General features: G+C 44.4%; 2 protein-coding genes across 4 annotated transcripts; one reads left to right on the forward strand and one right to left on the reverse strand.

Annotated features, from left to right (window-relative positions):
• The first annotated feature begins 1,521 nt into the window (after positions 1-1,521).
• MOG (myelin oligodendrocyte glycoprotein) lies at positions 1,522-13,719 on the forward strand. 3 transcript variants are annotated; one of them, XM_090281946.1, is made up of 9 exons: positions 1,522-1,745; positions 2,978-3,325; positions 8,145-8,258; positions 9,497-9,517; positions 9,859-9,879; positions 10,496-10,612; positions 10,845-10,865; positions 11,262-11,316; positions 12,815-13,719. In XM_090281946.1, the coding sequence occupies exons 1-8, from the start codon at positions 1,664-1,666 to the stop codon at positions 11,273-11,275; spliced, it is 738 nt and encodes a 245-aa protein (XP_090138072.1). In that variant the 5' UTR covers positions 1,522-1,663; the 3' UTR covers positions 11,276-11,316; positions 12,815-13,719. The 3 variants fall into 3 exon arrangements, with proteins under 3 accessions (XP_090138072.1, XP_090138073.1, XP_090138071.1); XM_090281947.1 differs by having other exon boundaries at positions 12,836-13,719; XM_090281945.1 differs by having other exon boundaries at positions 11,262-13,719.
• Positions 12,180-18,553, reverse strand: ZFP57 (ZFP57 zinc finger protein). The gene is made up of 5 exons (XM_090281944.1): positions 17,892-18,553; positions 15,178-15,387; positions 14,602-14,728; positions 14,107-14,181; positions 12,180-13,480 (listed from the first exon to the last, which is right to left on the reverse strand). Exons 2-5 carry the CDS (start codon positions 15,307-15,309, stop codon positions 12,237-12,239), a joined length of 1,578 nt encoding a protein of 525 aa, XP_090138070.1. The 5' UTR covers positions 15,310-15,387; positions 17,892-18,553; the 3' UTR covers positions 12,180-12,236.
• Positions 18,554-18,963: the final 410 nt, after the last annotated feature.

Genomic DNA, 18,963 nt, shown 5'->3' on the forward strand with positions numbered 1-18,963 from the left:
TGAATTGAAAGGAGTCACTGAAACTGAACGCAGGTCTGGCTGCCTGCCTCTTTGAAAGCCAATACTTGAGAGGCAAGTGCTGATGTAAAGGAAAGTGGTTTTATTCAAGTGCTGGCAACACGGAAGATGGACTCTCATCCCAAAGCCCATCTTAACATCTCAGTGTAGGCAGGAGTTTTTATAAGGAGGAAGAGGGACAAGGAGAACAAAGAGATCAGGGGGAGAGGCTGTGGATGTGCAGGCAGTGTCCTTGCTGACTTGATGTGGGTCTTTAATGTCAGCATCCTGGAGCTAACTGGTCAGTGCCAGCCAAATTCCTGTAGTTGTGTGGTCTGCATCAACTGAAGTCATGGTCAAGGCCATTTCTTGTACTGAATACAAGCAGGAACTGGAACTGTTGGTCCTTGCAATATGCTTACAAAGAAACTGTCAGCATGTGAATTCTTTTTATCAGTTTGTTAGTACATTTTATTCTAATTCCATTTCATGGTAAGTCAGAGTAGTATAAAGTTTTTATTCCCTGTTAAATCACCACCAGATATGCCTCTCTGGTGTGTAAATTGTTTTGACCTAAAGGCAACCAAGACCCTGTGGGCTTAAGAGAAACTTCTGTCCTCCCCTTTAAGTACTTGAAGTATTTGAATTAAGGGTTGTGTCCATAATAACAGATTATCAAAGATAACCTTTTTTTACCTATCTATAGGGTAGGGCAAACTTCTAATTACCAAACATTTGCTGTTCTTATCATCATGCCATAACCCTTTAAAGTCCCTGAGGCACCTTACCTCAGCCCTAACTCAGAATGCCATATATATCTCATTTTAATTTTTTGCCCTTGAACCTCTCATGGATGTGGGGTCTCTGGCTCTCTCAGGCATGCAGGGTTCCCAGACATATGTGTGTAATTAAACTTGGTCATTTTCTCTTGCTAATCTTATCATGTCTATTTGATTACTAGACCAGTTGAAAGAACCTTGAGGGTACAGTTTCTTCCTCTCCTACAAACTCATGACTTTCCTAAAGGTATTCTTTGGGAGCAAGAAGCTAACTAAGCCCAAGTGACCAATCATACATCTAAACATAAGGAGGGAATTTGGACTTGCAGTAGGAGAAAGGGACATTCGACATGAAAAAGAATGGCTTGGCAATTATAGTTATGAGGTAGTAGAAAGAGGAAACCAAGGCTAAAGGTTCTTTTTCCTTTAAAGGCCAACAATGATCCCTCTTCCTTGGCTAGTACTGGGAGGACAGGTGTTGAAGGAGCCTTACACATTATGTAGACAAGCCTCTTCCTGAGGTCCAATAAGTGAGTGGTCCCGATCCCAACTGGTCAGATCCTAGGAACCCCTTCAAATTCTCCTAGGGAGTGGGGGAGGAAGGCCCTGTACCAGGCAGCCTCATCTCTGTAGCTCTGAGGGGGTGGGAAGGCAAACCCTGGTCATTGCCTATGTCTGTAGCCCTTTGTGTAAGTGCCTGACAAGGATGACGTGGGGCTGTTCCTCTGAGCACAGCTGCAGCATGCCAAGAAGAGGCGAGGCCAGAGCACTGCCCTCCCAGATCCTTCATCAGGCTTTTTCAACAGTGGGGAAGTGGGGAAGATGCACCCTGAGGCCTCTCGTCCTGACCCTGCTGTGGGGGCTTTGTGTCCCCAGTGAGAGTGGAGATGGCAAGTTCCTTGAGCTCCTCTCTGCCCAACTGTTTCTTCTGCCTCCTCTTCCTCCTCCAGTTGTCTACTAGCGATGCAGGTAAGATTGATCTTTATTCTTGCCCTGGGAGTACCAGAGAACAGAAAGGCTAGTTTTCCTAGGCTTACCTCCTTCAATTCATCCTCAAGTTACAATGCAAATTATCTTTCTGAAACTTAGATGTGCTGACAGTGTTCCCCTCCACAGAAAACTTCCATAGTTACCTTTAGCTTTCAGAATAAAACCCTAACTCCCTAATGTGACCTTAACTCTAGGCTCTCCTTGAACTCCTTCTTACCTATTTTTTTAACTTGGTTTCTCACCTACCTAATAGGGATATAATAATAACAATTTCTTGGAGTTGCTGTCAGGGTTCAGCAAGATGAGATACATAAACATGTTTAGTAGTGCCTATCCCATAGTAAATTGCAATCAGTGTTTATTGGATGTAATATCTTCTCATGTTTGAGAGGTTTATTCTACATGATCAGGCACTAATAAGTTTTTGTAGAGGTGCCCTGTACTCATGTGCTGGGGGGGAAGTAAAAGAAACAGAAGACAGATTCCTAACTTAAGGGAGCCCCTAACAGTGGAGAACCAGTCTCTGCACTCCCCTGAGGAAACCTTTGTAAATGAATGGGGAAACCAGCCTTATATTCTAGTAGCTCCGAGTCTAACTGAGGAGACACCTTCCATGTCAGAAAAGACCAGGAGCATGTAGTGATGGCTGTAGGTGCAGAGGGGAAAAAAAAGAAGGAAGTGGAGTCACCTCTGGGTGCTAGGTCTCAGTGGAGAATAATTTGGAAACAGGTTGGAAATAGGATGTAGGGCTGAGAAGTGATGGAAAGGCAGCAGTGGAGGAGGGACAAAAGCAAAATCCCTAGCGGAGAGCAGGGATCAATTTGGCCAAGTCTGAACAGGGAGGCCCATGAAGAATTAAACAGCAAGAAGCTAGACCATGGTTCAAGCTGGGACCTAAAGTGGGGCTGAAGAACAGTGATACACACAGTTGGCAGAGGTAAGCAGCAACTGTCAGGATGACCACATGCTAGAATGTTTTGTCCAGGGTACTCATGATAGCTCTATAACTAGAGACCTTTTATTTATATAAATATTCAAGAAGAAAAAGTCAAGCTCTTTCCTGGTTCTAGAATGACATTTAAAACATTTATTCAAAACCCCATTTAAAAATCAAGTATCTTCTTCCTTTTCTGCTTTGAAGCAGTCCTTCCCATAACACGCTTGTGAAGGTTCCTGCTGATTCTGTTTCTTTTCTTTGGTATCTTCTACAGGACAGTTCAGAGTAATAGGACCAGGACACCCCATTTGGGCTCTGGTGGGGAATGAAGTGGAATTGCCATGTCACTTATCTCCTGGAAGAAATGCTACAGGCATGGAGGTGGGATGGTACCGGCCACCCTTCTCTCGGGTGGTTCATCTCTACCGAAATGGCAAGGATCAGGACGGAGAGCAGGCGCCTGAATATCGGGGTCGGACAGAGTTGCTGAAAGACAATATTGGTGACGGGAAGGTGACCCTCAGGATCAGGAATGTAAGGTTCTCAGATGAAGGAGGTTTTACCTGTTTTTTCCGAGATCATTCTTATCAAGAGGAGGCAGCAATGGAATTGAAAGTGGAAGGTGAGTAGTGCCATATATACTATTGGGTACGGTATCATCTGTTGGGTGGCTAAGACCTCCTTCTGAGACTTTAATCATTCTCTTACTTGAGATTAGCTCCTTCAACTCATCTCTCTCCTGGCAATCAATTCCACAGAAGTATGTACATCAATACAGAAGCATTTATATACTCACAGATGTCTGCTGCCTCATTATTCAACACGGGAGAGGACCCCAGAATGAAAGTTAATGCCCACAAGTAGGGAAGTGACTGAATAAACATTGTTATCCATACTGAGAATATTATGCAGCCATTAAAAAGATTGTTTTAGGGCTATAACCAATGACTCAGAGGCATTCCATAAGGTATTGTTGAGTGATAAAAGCAAACTACACAATGTAGGGAACAAAAACAAAATCTTATGTTTGTGAATATACTATGTATATCTCAGAGAAAAACATGAAAAGAGATCCATAACAAAGTTAATATAGTTTACTTGGGGATAAGAAAGGAGAGGAAGTTGGGGTGTAGTCCAGCCAAAGAACCTAAAAAATCATAATTATCTATATGATCATATTTATTCATTTATATAAAAGTATATATTATATATATATGTGGGTACATATAAAGAAAAATTAAAGAAAAAAATCTTTTAAAGAAACAAGAAACAAAATAGAAAAAAGAAATAAATGGAAGCAGCAAAATCCAAAATAATTAATTTCTGATTAGTGTGTGCTACTAGAAGGGAATATGAATAACCTGAAAGTTAAAGTATGCAAGTGGACTTTTTTCTTTCTTGTTTGCTTTGGAATATCTCCTTGTTTATCTGTTATAAGCAAGAGGATTATTTCTAATGTGTCAACTTGACAAAATCTTATTACAATGAATTCCAAAGTTGATGTATTTGTGGTGTTTTATTAGATGAGAAACATTATTGGAAAATATATCCCTGGAAAACATAGTTAAAGTGAGTAAACAAGTAAAACAAATGTCTGAATGTAATTTATATAGAGAGAGATGTCACCTATAGATTTTATTCCACCACTCTCTTTACCCAGAATTTCATTTTCAGTGTGTTTTGTGTGATGGATGACTTTGTAATTTATTATTATTTTTGTTTATCCCAGGATGATTAAGATGTGGACAAGGTGAAGTGGGTGAAAGGAGAGCTTTCAAAGTTAATTACTATTTACTTTAAATTTTTTTATTTACTGACTTTAGAGAGAGAGAGGAAGATAGAGAGAGAGAAAAACATTGATTTGTTGTTCCACTTGCTTATGCATTCACTGGTTGATTCCTGTATGTACCCTGATCTAAAATGAAACCCACAACCTTGGCTATCTGGACAATGCTCTAACCAGCTGAGCTACCAGAGAGGGTGAAAGTAAATTGCTATTTAATTGAGAGACAGAAATATTCTGAGGGCCCAAGTCTCAGGTCCTTCCCCTTTCTCTCTTTTCCCTCCTCCCCACCTGTAGCAAAACATCAGACAATAGATCAGTTTTATATCTCAAGGCTGACCACTGCAGGCTGGGACCAGATGATGGCATTGTATGCAGGATAACAAAGCACTATTTTCTAGAGATGGATTGCAGGGATATGAATAGCTTTGTGTGTCACAGAATGTTCTTCAACAGCATTTTTTTCCTTGGGGGTGGGGGAAATGGGTGGATTTTTACCTGCAAAGAGGAGTAATGCTGAGGACCTCTCTAGTATGCAGATTTTCTTCCTTCCTGTTCAATAACGTCCTAGTTCAATAACTGCCCCCCAGTACACCCCCACCCCTATCCAGTGCACCAGAAAAAAAAAAGTAACCTAAAAACTTTGTCTCAGGGAAGAAAGTTTTCCTTTGGATTGGTTTCCACATTCCAACCCTCTTCCTCCATCTCATAGTCTCCATGCCTAAGAGCCTATAAGAGTGTTTCACAACTAAACAAGGGACCACCTAGCCAGGCTAGCCAGGAAACTGAGGCAAATTTAGGACTAAAATGCTGTAACTGTATTATTGCAAGGTCCAGGGGTCCTTATCTCCCTTCCTTCACCAAAGAGTTTTGTTGTCTCTCCAACCTTATTATTTTTCTTTTCATTTTTGTGATTTTAGTAGTTGTCTCTAATCCTTTTTTAAGTCTTTATTATGAAACTTTAAAACATATACAGAGGTAGAGAATAACAATAATGAGCTTCCAAGTACCCATCACTGCCTGCAACACTTATGACCAAAAGACAAACTGTTTCACATAACCCCACTCATTTTCACCTTCTCCAGCTGAATTACTGAGCAAATCCTAGGCAGCATTATCATTTCATTGCTAAATCCTTAAGTATGCATCCCTCAAATATAAGAACACATTAGGGGAGTGGGGGAAGGTAGGAGAGGGTAAAGAAAGGAGATAAATGGTGACCGGAGGAGCCCTGGCTGGGTAGCTCAGCTGGTTGGAATATCCTTCTGATACACCAAGGTTATGAGGTTTGATCTCTGGTCAGGGCATACGCAGTAATCAACCAGTGAATAAATACATGGATAAGTGAAACAACAGATCGATGTTTCTCTGTCTCCCTGAAATCAATAAATTACAAGTAAAGTTAAAAAAATGGTGATGGCCCTGGCTGTGTGGCTCACTTGTTCAGAGCATAGTCCCATTAACCAAAGGGTTGCAGGTTTAATTTCAATCAGGGCACATACCTAGTTTGCAGGTTAGATCCCTGGTTGGGGCACATATGGGAGGCAGCCGATCAATATTTCTCTCTCACATTGATGTTTCTCTTTCTCTCCTCCTTTCTCTCTCTCTAAAATCAATGGAAATATCCTCAGGTGAGGATTTTTGTTTAATGATATAACCACTTAAAAAATAATATATATAAATAAATAAATGGTGATGGAAGGAGACTTTGAGTTGTGAATGCACAATGCAATATACAGATAATGTGTTATGGAATTGTACACTTGAAACCTGCATAATTTTATTAACCAATGTCATCTGATAAATCCAATAAAAAAGAGAAAAACAGGGGGAAAAAAAACTCTTTCAAAATTATAACCATAATATTATTACCACATTTTAAAAAAATTAACAAAAATTTCTTAATGTCACGAATATCCAGTCTTTGTTCAAATTTTTTATTGTTTCATAAGTATATTTTTACAATTGGTTTGTTTGCATTGAATCCAAATAAGATTCACACATTGGTGTTTTTCCTGTAGTGTATCCCATGGTCTAAATTTTGCTGATTTCATTCCCATGTTGTTGAACAGAGCACTCCATACCTTGTACTTCCTGTCGGTTGATCAACTGGAGACATGCAATCACATTTGGGTTTTATTTTGTCAAACATACTTTGTAGGTGATGCTACATACATATTTCTTTACATCAGAAGGTTCATAATGCCTTTTGTTCTCTCTTCCTGTGATTCTAATCCTTAGAAAAAGTGCTAAATGTGTGCAAAGAAAGAACTAATGTATGTGCTTGCTAACCATGCCATTACAGGTTATTTCAGAAAAAAACTTGAAAGTAAAATTCACTGCGTTTTCTTCTATGTTTGTATTTATATTTTAGAATGCTCTTGACCCATTTATTATATTTTAGATGAACTTTTTTATTATTGATTTTAGAGAGAGAGCAAAACTTTGATTTGTTGTTTGTTTCTTGTATGTGCCTGACCAGAGATCAAATCCACAGCCTTGGTGTATCCAGACAATGTCCTAATCAACTGAGCTATCTGGCAAGGGCCCTCCTGAGCCATTTAATGTGGCTTGCTGTGATGTAATTCCTAACTGTGATGGCAGTATCTTTATCCAGCCCCCTAAAGCAGAGAACAAGATGAGAAAGGTTGGACCGCAGCATGGCTACTGAGGCTAGACAAACAGAACTGGGAGCACTGCTGTGCAGATTCTAGAATAGGAAAGAGGTGGAAACCGGAGATCTGAATCCTCTCCCTCATTACCCATCCCATTCTACATAGGCTCAGTTACCAAATTCTATGGATCTTCCTTTCTCAAAAGCTCCAGAAAAGAGGTTCTTAACCCTGTGTGTACATTGCACCCCTTTGGCAAACTGTGAAGATAGTGGACTCCTTCACAGAAGGGTATTTTAAATGTGTAAAATAAAACACTTTTGTACTGAAATAGTACCAAAATATTGAAAGAACAGGATATGGAATGGCCCTGATAATTAGTGTAATTTCAAAATGATGACAAACATAAGTGATATTTTGAGATTTCTGGAACAACTCAATGTGATAGGAAATTATTTGTGGTTTTTGTTACTGACAAAGTCACAGGTTCTGTTCATACTATTGTAGTGTGCTGCTTATAAACATAATAGAAAGAAACACTAAATTTCAGCTTAAACATTACTGAAAATAAATGTGGTTTTTCTTTGTTTGTTTGTTTTTTCTTATTTGAGTTCACAGACCCTTTGACTTCCACCACTGCCCTAGTTCAGGCTCTGTTGTTTTTACTGTTACTATTACCATGCCCCCTGAACTGACCTCCCTGGGATCTCCTCTACTCCTGCAGTCAGTAACCAGGTCTTGTCACTCCTCAGCTTGGAATCTATCAGTGTACTCCCTTGGCCTTGACAATTAGATGTAAGTCCCTTAGCTTGTTCTCAAAACTCTCCAGGACTAGCCCAATATGCAACCTTGAATGCTGTTGTTTTAACCTCCAGCCCTTCTTAGAAACCCTCTTTTCCTTCAGGACTAAGCCCAGGTGTCAATTCTGTGCCATCTTCTTTGAATCTTGGTGATATTCATTCCTTTATTCAACCTGATATATCACGCTGTGGGCACTGTACTGGGTGTGGGGGATACAGTGCTGGGCGATGCGCTTCTGCTTTCAGATCCCTTCTATTGGATCAGCCCTGGAGTGCTGGTTGCGATAGCAGTCCTGCCTGTGCTCCTCCTGCAGCTGGCCGTGGGCCTGCTCTTCCTCTGCCTGCAGCACAGACTGAGAGGTACAGGCTGGTGGGGGCAGCTTGGGGCCCATTCCTGAAATGAGCTGGCCTCTTAAAGCTTGGTCAGCTAACATTTATTTTTAATGACTTCTTGGTTCAAAATTCCACAATGACAGGTTTTACACAGTAGAGAATGTTTTTGTATAAATAATAGAACCTTGCATCTCCCTATGAGGTAGGATGGCATATAATAGCCCCATTTTACAGAGTAGGCAACTGAGGCCTGGGGTGGTTCCCTGATTTACTCAATCTGACAGCTTGTAAGTAGCAGAGCTCAGACCTAAGCCCCACCTTCTGGCCCCAGCACCATGTGGAGTACTTTCACACACCTGGGAGAGTGAGCTTTGGTTAGACAGGTCTAGGCTATTAGGAAGTTAAATAAAAATACTATGAGTAAAAATCCCTACCACATAATAGATATTCACCAGTTCCTCCTTCTTTATTCAACACTAAAAACTGTTTAGCTCTCAGTGAAGCTCCTCTAATGTGCCCAAATTTTCTCACCACCCAGTGTTCTCAAAGCCAAAGCATGCCAGGACCTTGAAGTCCTCTCTTTCCACTTCCACTAAGAGGATGAAGTAGCAAGAAGGGCTTGGAGTGAGGGGAGGATGTTGGTGGCATCAAAAATGGTGGCTCTTTGCTCCTCTTAAATTCATAAAAAAGACTTTCAGTCCACATGCTGAGCAGAAAGAACCTGATCAATGAGTTAGGCTGCTTGGGTTTGAATCCCAGCTCAGTTGTCCCACCTGCCAAAATAGAGCTCACATCCTCCCTTCTAAATTGTAAGGGAGGATTAAAGGGGATAATGTTATGTAAAGTGCCTAAAAAAGAGCCAGTCACAGCATAGCTGCTCAACTAAGTGTTTAGTTCCTCCCTTCCTTGTTCAGATGGGAAGTGGCTTTACATTTACAAAATCACAGCCTTGCAGGGTGGAGTGGCAATGAAAACTGAAAAAGATCAAGAAAAGGAGCAAAGAGCAGCGGGGAAGGTAATAAACCTTGTTGGTTTGGGGCTTTGCTGTCTATCTGAGGTTCTCCATGTTCTTTATCCCAATATTTAATCCAGACAATAGCAAGAAAAAGAGCCTGAACTCTTGGCTCCAAGTCCAGTGCTCTTCCCATCCAAAGGATGCTCCCGGGCTAGGCAGAAAGCCTGCACAAAGGCCCAGGGCACTGGGTGTTAAAGGGCCCAACTCATGCCAGAGCAAGAACTAAAAATGTTGCCTTTTTCTATTTTAGGAAAACTTCGAGCAGAGATAGGTGAGTTCCAGGCACTTTTCCTTCTCAAGCCCTCCCTTCCGATTTTGGGCACAATCAAAATGGTCACTTTCTTAGACGACCTTTGTCTCTGTCCCAATACCCTGAGTTTCCTTCAGGTGCAAAATTCACTATTTAAAACTCCCAGAACAGCTAAGAATGGTAGAAAATTTAACTTGCCTTCCCTGCTGAGCCAGGATAGACACAAAATCCTACTTTCCCTCATGTGTTATGTACCACTGTGTCAGCTAGAAATTATTTGAAGTGATTAAAAAACAAAGTTTTTGAGGAGAAAGCATCGCCTTTGAGTGCCTCCTAAGTCTCTCTCCATTTGTTCCTTTCAGAGAATCTTCACAGGACTTTTGGTAAGTATTGGGGTGCCTGGCCTTGCAGGATCAGCTATTTCACTTGGTTCCAGTCACCTGGGGAAATAAGGATCCCTGAGTCCTGATTGGTCTTCTCCCTCTCTTTTTCTTTGACTAAGTCACCTGCATCTAGGATGGGTAAGATAATAGCAAATACATACACCATGCTTGTGTGCCAGGCAGTGTACTAACAGTTTCACCTGTTAACTCATTCTGTGCGGGATTACACTGTGTGCACATTATTTCTCTTCTCAGGAAATACAAAGAGTAATAAACAGATCCTATGAACAAATACATGATGTCTAGTTGATACATATGTATCTAGTGATACATATACATGAATTAACTGGAGAACAAAGTACATATATATCACCATCTGAACTCATGTGGTGGTGTTTTCATTAGTACAGGCTTCTTGGAGGAAAAGTGAAGACATCAAGCCCCCCTAGAATGTTGTTCAGGTCTAATAATTTGTTGTTTTAAAATATTGATAAACATAAGCAAAATTTTGATATTTCTGCAATATGTTAAGAAATGCAATACATTATGGAGAGGGGTGGGTGGGGCATCAGGGAGAGCACAGTTAATTCTGTTTGTTTCTCGGTGGACAATTCAGATCCCCACTTTCTAAGGGTGCCCTGTTGGAAGATAATCCTGTTTGTAATCGTGCCAGTTCTCGGACCCCTGGCTGCCTTGATCATCTGCTACAACTGGCTACATCGAAGACTAGCAGGTGCAGTGGTGGGGGATGAGTCAGTCCTGAATGTGAAACAGAAAGATGAACCAGGGCTCCAGTTGCTGGGATTTCCTTCCTTTGTCCCCAGGGCCGACTGCAGGCTCCTCAGAGAATCCATGGAGTCCCTTGGTGAAAAGGGAAGGGTGGGTCTTTTGTGGATCTGCACATGGAGGGTGTGGGGAAGAAGCTGCTCATCTTCATTCAGTCACCTACTTTTCTTTTTTTTCAGGGCAATTTCTTGAAGAACTAAGTAAGTTTCCTACTCCTTCCTATAAGCTGAACAAAATAAAACAAAAACAGGAAAGCAGCAAGAGAAAGAGGGGGCTGTTGAGGGATAGAAATCCCAGAAGAAAGGACGGACTGGTTTGCATAGGTGGAGGGGGGGGACCCTGTGAGGTAGGAGTACCATACCAGCCTTACAGGTGGCAGGGAAGGGAGCTGGGGACACTGGCACCTTCAGTGCCTGGGGGCAAAAAGTTCACTCCTTTCCTATTCCTTGGGGCAGCTGCCCTATGCCTTGGCTCCAAGACCAACCACTGAGGCAGGCAAGAGACAGGGTGACCCCAGAGGACTTTTCCTCTCCCTGATTTAATGGCTTCATGATAGAAACTACTAACAAATTTTTCAAGTTATTTTCTCCTTCTAGGAAACCCCTTCTGAGTGATGTTGCATCTTGGCAGAAGTGGAGGAAAGCCTGCCTGGTTGGTCCAAAGATTGATCCTTGTGGATGTTGCATTTACACTTCCAGGAATGCTCTAAATTCCAAATAGGATTTCTTTCTTTCTTTCCTTTTAAACATTTTTTTAGATAAACATCGATTTGCTGTTCCACCTATCTATGCACCTATTGGTTTCTCTTTTGTCACCTGCCTTTTCCCAGCTGCTTTTACCCCCATTTTTTCTACCATGCATCTTTCCAACTCCTCTGTCTTCCATATGGAAGTCAGGCAGGTGCTCATCAGAGGACACCTGTGCTGGAGAAATGCACAGGAGGGCCTCTGCCACAAATTGAAGACCAGGAACCTCCTCTGTGCAAACTACAGCCCACCAACTTTGCAAATGGTGGTTATTACTTCCAAGACCTCAGCCCCAGTGGGCTGAGTAGAGGGTGGAAGAGAAGGAACATGATGAGCCCAAAACATCAAACAGCTGCGTAAGCTGCAGAGTGAGGACATGGGGAAAAATCCACATATACTGACCAGAACTTCATCTTGTCCCCACAGCCTACTGAGGAGCTGGGAACAAAGGATGCAACCTGGGCTACCCACCTGCTTTAGAAGTTTTCCCTTTCACTCCCACAACTTGTACAGATGAGTCCCTCAGACTTCCCCTCCTCTCATCCCTTTCCTCCCATTTTCATAACTAGCAGCGTTTCCACTTTTATTCTACAATGACTGCTTGATCTTTTGTGAGACACAAAGAAACAAGCAAGGTGCTAATTAACACAGGTTTCCGCCTACCACTTACTGTCCCTTTCCCTTCCTGTATGTCCTTCATAGCTCCCTCCTCTCTTCCTGTACCCCAGCCTCCATATCCCATAGGTCAGTCATCAGGGAAACCAAACACAAGGAAAGGCCTCAGTCAGAAAGGCCATTTATTTATGTTCCAAGACCCTCCCTGCCTCATTTGCTTCTTTTCCTCTGCATACCTCCTTTCTTCCTTCCTTCCCTCCCCTCTCCTGAGGGTATGGATCCTAGGAGACCTATTTCCTTCCCTGCCATAGGGGAGCCATTGTGAAAAAGGCCAAGCCACTGGCCCAGGATAGCCCAGCATTTATGGGGATTGCCCAGGCACAGCCCCTTGCCTTTGTAGCTACCCCAGTGACCTACGAGATCCTCCCTCTCCCCAAAGCAGATGTCGCAGATAGGGCAACGGTAGATCTTCTGCTTCCAGTGAGTCTGCTGGTGCATGACCAGCCCAGAGAATGAGCTGAAGGACTTGCCACAGCAGAAGCAGCAGTTTGATTGCTCTGTGAGGTGGGCTTTCTGGTGCTTGGAGAGATAGGGCTTCTTATTAAAAGTTAAGGGACAATAAGGGCAAGAGAAGACCTTGAGTCTTGAAGGTTTTGGTAGGTGAGACTTGGACCCGGTATTCAGGCAGTGGACTCTACGGTTGGCTGCCTGAGTCCTGGTCACGGGCCCTGGGGTTGTAGTAATTGGTGTCTGAGTTCTCACAGTGATCATCTGGTTCTTGACTGCAGGTTCCTGGTTTCTATCTATAGATGGCTGGGAGTGAGCTGCAGGACCCTTGGTTTTAAATATGGGTTTGGAGGTCCTTGTCACTAATGTGTGGTGCTCAGCCACAAGCTCCTGGCTCCTGACAGTGGGTTCCTGGAATCCAGCCGAAGTGTCTAGAACTGTCACAAAATGCTTCTGGTTTCCAGCCATTGGCTCCTGGTTTTGGTGCGTCTTCTGGTGGCGTTTGACCTCAGACAGGTCCCGGAAGCTTTTTCCACAGAAGGAGCACGAATGGGGCCGGTAACCCTGATGGACACGGCGGTGACGACTCAGCCCAGAAGCATCACAGTAGGTCTTGTCACAAATTGAGCAACAGAAGGGCCTCTCCCCAAGATGTATGCGTCTGTGGTAGCTGAGGGCCTTGGGGTTCCGAAATGACTTCCCACACTGGCTGCAGTTGTTCGTCCCCTTAAGATTGTGGACAAACTGGTGGTAACGGAGGTTGGAGCGCTTACTGAAACACCTACCACAGATATGGCAGGGAAAGGGTGGTCCATCCAAGGATGCTGGAAACACTGGGCTCCTGCCGATGGACCCAGCCAGAGCAGAGGATAGGCCTGACCCTCTGCATCCAGTGTCCTCATCTCTCAAATGCTCACTGTGTTCTTGAAGTTCCTCCTTCTTGCTTCCTATGATAAATAAGGAAGAACAGCACTGCAAGATTCACCCTGGGAACCCCAACACACCATTCAGGTGCAAGTTCCTTCCCTTTTCCTGCCCTCACTCTTCCAGCCAGCACATTCGGCCTCACTATTGGACCTCTTGGGTTAGAGTTAATAATATTTTGTGTTTTTAAAATTAAAAGCAAATAAAAATTTAACTGAAAATTTTCAATAATATCAGATTAAAATTTTAACCTATAACCACATTCTTTGAAATCCATTTCCTCTCATTTTCATAAGATATCATACAAACCAGGGCATGAGTGAAAGGAGGTGCTATTAAAAATCAAGCTAAGATGAGAGGTAAAAAACCTGGGTGTCCTGGCAACCAGGAGATGGTAAAACTGGCCTTCAGTTTCTCTCAAGTCCTTACTTGACTCTCAGGAATAAGTCTCCCCTACTCCAGCATGGCATCAAGTTCATCCCTTTCCTTTCCTTTTCTCTCAGAAAGACCTTGTAGCAAAGGAGTATCACTAACATAAGCAACCTACATGTAGCATCTCAATCCCCAGAAACTGGAGATATTCACTTGTCCTGATGGCTTATATATTCATCTTCTTGAAGCCAAGGGACTCAAGCAGATGATCACTTACCTGAATGAAGGCCTTCTCCATTTGGGGGACAGAAATCTGCTCTCCACTGTTTCTCTTCAAGCTTGGTGATCAGATCTGGATTAGACAGAAAGATTCTAGGTGGGCAGTAGGAAGGAGAGAAGGAATTGAGGTCCCAGGCTTGGCCACTTTACAATGAATGGGGACAACAGGCTTGGTTTAAGAACCATAATCTGGGACACATAGATTCAGGGGGAGACACTCGAAAGCCCAGCTACTAAGTGCCTAACTAAGGAGTGACTCTACGTATTGATTAGATGAATAGGTAAATTTGCATATTTTGAGAAAACTGTCATCATGTTACAGGTGTAACCTTGGCTCTCATGCAGGTTTTCATGTCTTTTTTGATCCAGATCTTTCATACCTGAGAACTAAGGGTCATTGAAGCTACATGTAAGCTGATTGACCTGTCCAGGGAAATCAAACGTCACAAGGTCCTAGAACAGGGAACTTGTTAAGGGAACCTCAGCTTCGTACCCACAGACACCAGATTTTTGAAGGTCTCTGACATAACATCCTGGTAGAGGACCCTCTGACGGGCATCCAGACATTCCCACTCTTCCTGGGTGAAATTCACTGCCACATCCTCAAAGGTGACTGGCTTCTGGAAGAGCAAGAGAGGTTCAGGGAGTCTGTACACATAAAGATAGATATCTGGTCTCAAGATTCAGAAAACAAAGAGAAAAACAGAAGCATGGAAGTAGGGGGGAAATATGAAAAACAGGAACAAAGCCAGCAACTGTGATGCATATAAAAGAAAGGAAGGATGGAGAGGAGAAAAGGAAAATATAGGAGAAAAGGGAGGGATATATATTGAAAGTAAATAGAAAGGGAAGCAAAGGAAAAAAGGCTGCCACTCTGACAAATTTCAGGAAGTACTCAATGAAGGATGCCAGGATGGTGCAGGGGACTGAGCAAGGCCTTGCAGACCCCTTCCTGGGTGCTGTTCAATTTGAAACAGTCTGAGATTCCATTTCACCTGTAGACAAGGAACAGATAAAAGAGCTGCTGGAGTCCAGGACCTGGCCCCTCTCTGCAGTGTGGTCTCCTCACCTTCGCCCAAGCCTTCCACCAGCACTCTTTCTTCACAGCTGCCTGCAGGGTCTCCTTGTTGGTGCCGGTGCTGCGGAGAAGCCTCTGCACAGGTTCCAACTGCTTCAGCTGGCCAAACACCTTCTCTTTCATGGTGTTTCTTCCTAGCTTTATCCACTTCTGGCCTTGTTCCCAGGGCTGACTGGACACCTCCCTGGGCTATCTACTGCCCTGAGTTAGCAGAGAGGAAAAGGAGAGGCTTTATGAAGATCCCAGGGTTTGATGAGGCTTTCTGTGACAAATATATCTGTTCCAAGGAGCTGTCTTCCCTTAGTTCCCTCAGGCCTAGGCTACAGAGTTCAGGGACCTGGTCACCCCTGGCTCAGCTGTCATTGTCCAGTAATGCAAGATTGGGTATAGGAAGGTGGTTGCCTGTGTTTCTCCCTGCTTCTAACCACCAGATCATGCCCACCTCCAGGAGCCTGAGGTCAGAGAGAAACAAAACACATCAGAAAGAAGAAGAGTGAGGAGCAACAGCTTCCTTATTTGGTCAAGGAACTTCAAAAGCTATCAAATTCCTGTTCTGTGCCATGGAATCCTCTCAGTACTGACCTGTCAGGTAATAAGTGACTAACAATTTTAATTAACCTAAAGCATCTCTACAGATGCTAAGTTGCTCAAGGTTACTTCTGGTCCACAGCAGAATCAGTGTTCCAAGCCTAGACTCAGTATCACTGAGGACATGATTTTCACTGTCCCAAAGCACTCTCTAGAGCAGCATGTGCCTGAGGTAACCAGCCCAGATCATTCTGATCTGGTTTCATTGGAAAATGAGATTAAAGGAGACACTCTCTAAGGTCCCATCTAGGAGCAAAAAACAAGATTCTTTGGATTTTTAATATATACAAAACTTTGTAAAGAAGAATCGTGATAACAACTCAATATCAAGCACTTAGGTCTCAGGCTAAGCCCAGCACAGGGTTGCCTGCCCACCCATGATTCCCTGCTCTGAAGCAAACCTAGCTGAACTCCCCTCTGTCTGCTGACAGTCACTCATTCCACTTCTCCCTCTTGAGATGAGATGAAAAGAATAAAGACATAAAAACTTGTTGACTTTTTTCTTTAACTTTTTCAGACTGGTGATAGAACTGAAAATAACAGCAGTGAAAAGGGCATTTGACAATGGAGTTGACTGAATCCCTAAGAAAGATGACAGGAAAGGTACATGTTTGGGATTTGAAGTTGAGTCCCTCTCTCCATCCCTTCCTTTCCTTTAAGACTATCCACAGTCATTCTGTGAGGTGTGCAGATCTGGATTATTCTCCTATCCCAGCAATTTTCAATCAGTGTGCTGCAAGAATTTTTTAAAATATTTTTTTAATTTACCTTTTTACAGAAAGGGGAAGGGAGAAAGAGAGGGAAAAAAACATTGATGTGCGAGAGATACATCGATCAGTTGCCTCTCGCAGGTCCCCATATGAGGACCTGGCCTGCAGCCCCAGGCATGTGCCCTAACTGGGAAGTGAACCTGCATCCTCTTGGTTCTCAAGCCAGCGCTCAATCCACTGAGCCTCACCAGCCAGGGCAAAAAAGTTTTTAAAATGCAATACCTGACTATTTAGTCAGGGGCACTGACCTCCTTTCCCTTAGACTGTCAAATAAAAAAAAATGACAACAGCCAACACAACAACAGCTGTCCATTATGAATCAAAATTATAGCTATTTTTTTGTCATAAAAGTAATATATTTTTCTGCAAAAAATATATGTTTTGGTGTGCCACACAATTTTAGAAATTAGTTTATGTGTGTCATGAGATGAAAAAAGTTGAAAATCATTGTTCTGCTCTCCTGGAACACATTAAAGGTAATATATTTCGAAACAATGTTAATAACAGTATCGTCAAAGGCCCTGGCTTTCTTGCCCTCCAGCAGGAAAGACCCGTTCTTGTCACTAGTCCTGAAAATCGCATTTGCTGGGGTTGGTGCAGACTGAACGAGTCCTGGGTAGGGGAAGCAGGTAGGTGGCTGTGAAGCTGACTGGCACAGGTTCTACACTCACAAGTGCAGACAAAGTGGGCCAACTCCGGAGACTGTTACCCGCCCGTCCCATCCTTCCGACTCGAAACCGGCAACGGTTTCCCAAGGCACTTTTGACAACAGTCTTGGAATCCGCCCTCCTGCCCCCACTCGCTGCTCCAGCCACTTGTGTTTTCTGTTCTTCAGCCGAACACAACGGCCTTCGGGTCTCTGCTCAGTGCCTCAAGGGCCCTTTCCAGCCCCTGCCCAGCCCTGCAGTCCAGTTGTTGGCCCCTGCTGGGTGCGGGCCCGCCCAGCATTCCCCACCCCTAGCGCTCCCTGCCCTGCCGGCTCTCGCACTCCGCCCGGAGGTCTCCCGCTGGCAGGTAATTGAAACACCCACTGGGTGGGGCTTCTGTGCTCAAAACGTCGGTCTGCCCCGCCCCTCCCCGAACCTTCTTTCTGAGACTCCCACTTTCCCAACACGCGTCAGGCCGGTCCTCGGCGCCCGGAGCCACCGAGGCTGGAGTGGGCAGCTCACGGGAGCACAACCCTGACTCATCTGGGTCGCCCCCAGCTGCTCCAGGGGTGGGAAGCTCCTCCAAGATGAGAGGCGCAGCGCTCTACAAGCTGGCGGAGCTTAGGAGCGGAGGCGTGCGGGACAGACACCATCCACTGGCATAGACCCCGGCGAACCCAACGTCTCTGTGCCTACTCACCTGCCACGAAGAACTCACCCTGGAACTGCGGCGAGCTTCGCCACCAGCGCGCTCTGTTCGGGGCGGCCGACAGTCCCCGCCGCAACCTCGACCACCCGCCGGGTCAGATTAGGCTGTGGGCCGGCCGGCGTAGTGTTGGTAGGTCTGAAGCCTAAAAGGAAGCGACCTGCCCCGCCCCACTAGTCCACTCCTCCTACCAGTTTTAACCGCGGGTGCCACCTAGTGCTGGGATCTTTCCTTATTCCCGACCTTAATTTGCTCTTGGAAATGGTTGAATTTTAAATTAAAACCTCTGATTAAAGCAACCACCGATCACCATCACCTAGAACCCAAAGGACAAAAATGAGACCCTCACAGGCCCCCAGAAGAGACATGGAGGCACATACCACCTTAGAAAAGAAAAGGCAAAGGGCAGCATTTACAATGGTGACTTACAAGATTGTTACCCTAGACAGTCAGTTGGAGGGGCAGGCTGCTGGGGAGCTGCGCAGAGAACGCAGTGGGGCCGGGATTCAGGGCTATCCCTGGACTCCAACCGGCTCCCTCCGATGTGCGGGCACCGTGTCCAGCTAGGTAGGCGGGCTGAGGGCTGGGGCACCTCCAGGCTTCTTGACCGAGGTGCTGCAGCTCCACACTCCCGCCACCCGCAATGACACTGATACAGTAGACGGGGAACCCCGGAAGTCTCCCCCCTGGCCGAGATAGCACAGGAGGAGGTTCTTACTCTGAGCCTCCTGAAGGCCAGAAAATGAATGGATAGGGCCCCAGGATGCAGCAAGCTAGCAAGATAATTGGATAGAAGGCGGGGGCGAGGGGGAGCCCTCCTTTCCCTATCCCTATAAGAACCATGGGCTTGAACAGGAAGAGGGGATGGTCTATGAGACGGGAGTCCACCATTCTTCCAGGTCCACACCTGAATAAACCTCTTTCTTAATGCACCAGCACCTGTCTCACAAGTTTGGCTTTCAGTGGGCAGGCAGCCAGACCTGTGTCTCCATTACATGATGACAAGTGGCAGGCACAGGTAGGGGAGAAGGGAGGACCATGTTCAGGTATAGTTCTACTTACCTCC

This window comes from Furipterus horrens, unplaced genomic scaffold (assembly GCF_987537825.1).
Source record: "Furipterus horrens unplaced genomic scaffold, mFurHor1.1.pri manual_scaffold_6, whole genome shotgun sequence".
Taxonomy (NCBI): Eukaryota; Metazoa; Chordata; class Mammalia; order Chiroptera; family Furipteridae; genus Furipterus; species Furipterus horrens.

Coding starts and splice junctions, on each gene's coding strand:
- MOG (XM_090281945.1), top strand. CDS start 1,664: ATGGCAAGTTCCTTGAGCTCCTCTCTGCCCAACTGTTTCTTCTGCCTC. Junction 1,746..2,977: donor GTTGTCTACTAGCGATGCAG/GTAAGATTGATC, acceptor TATCTTCTACAG/GACAGTTCAGAGTAATAGGA. Junction 9,518..9,858: donor AAAACTTCGAGCAGAGATAG/GTGAGTTCCAGG, acceptor TGTTCCTTTCAG/AGAATCTTCACAGGACTTTT.
- ZFP57 (XM_090281944.1), bottom strand. CDS start 15,309: ATGAAAGAGAAGGTGTTTGGCCAGCTGAAGCAGTTGGAACCTGTGCAG. Junction 14,729..15,177: donor GGTGGAAGGCTTGGGCGAAG/GTGAGGAGACCA, acceptor TTGCTCTTCCAG/AAGCCAGTCACCTTTGAGGA. Junction 14,182..14,601: donor CAAAAATCTGGTGTCTGTGG/GTACGAAGCTGA, acceptor TGTCTAATCCAG/ATCTGATCACCAAGCTTGAA.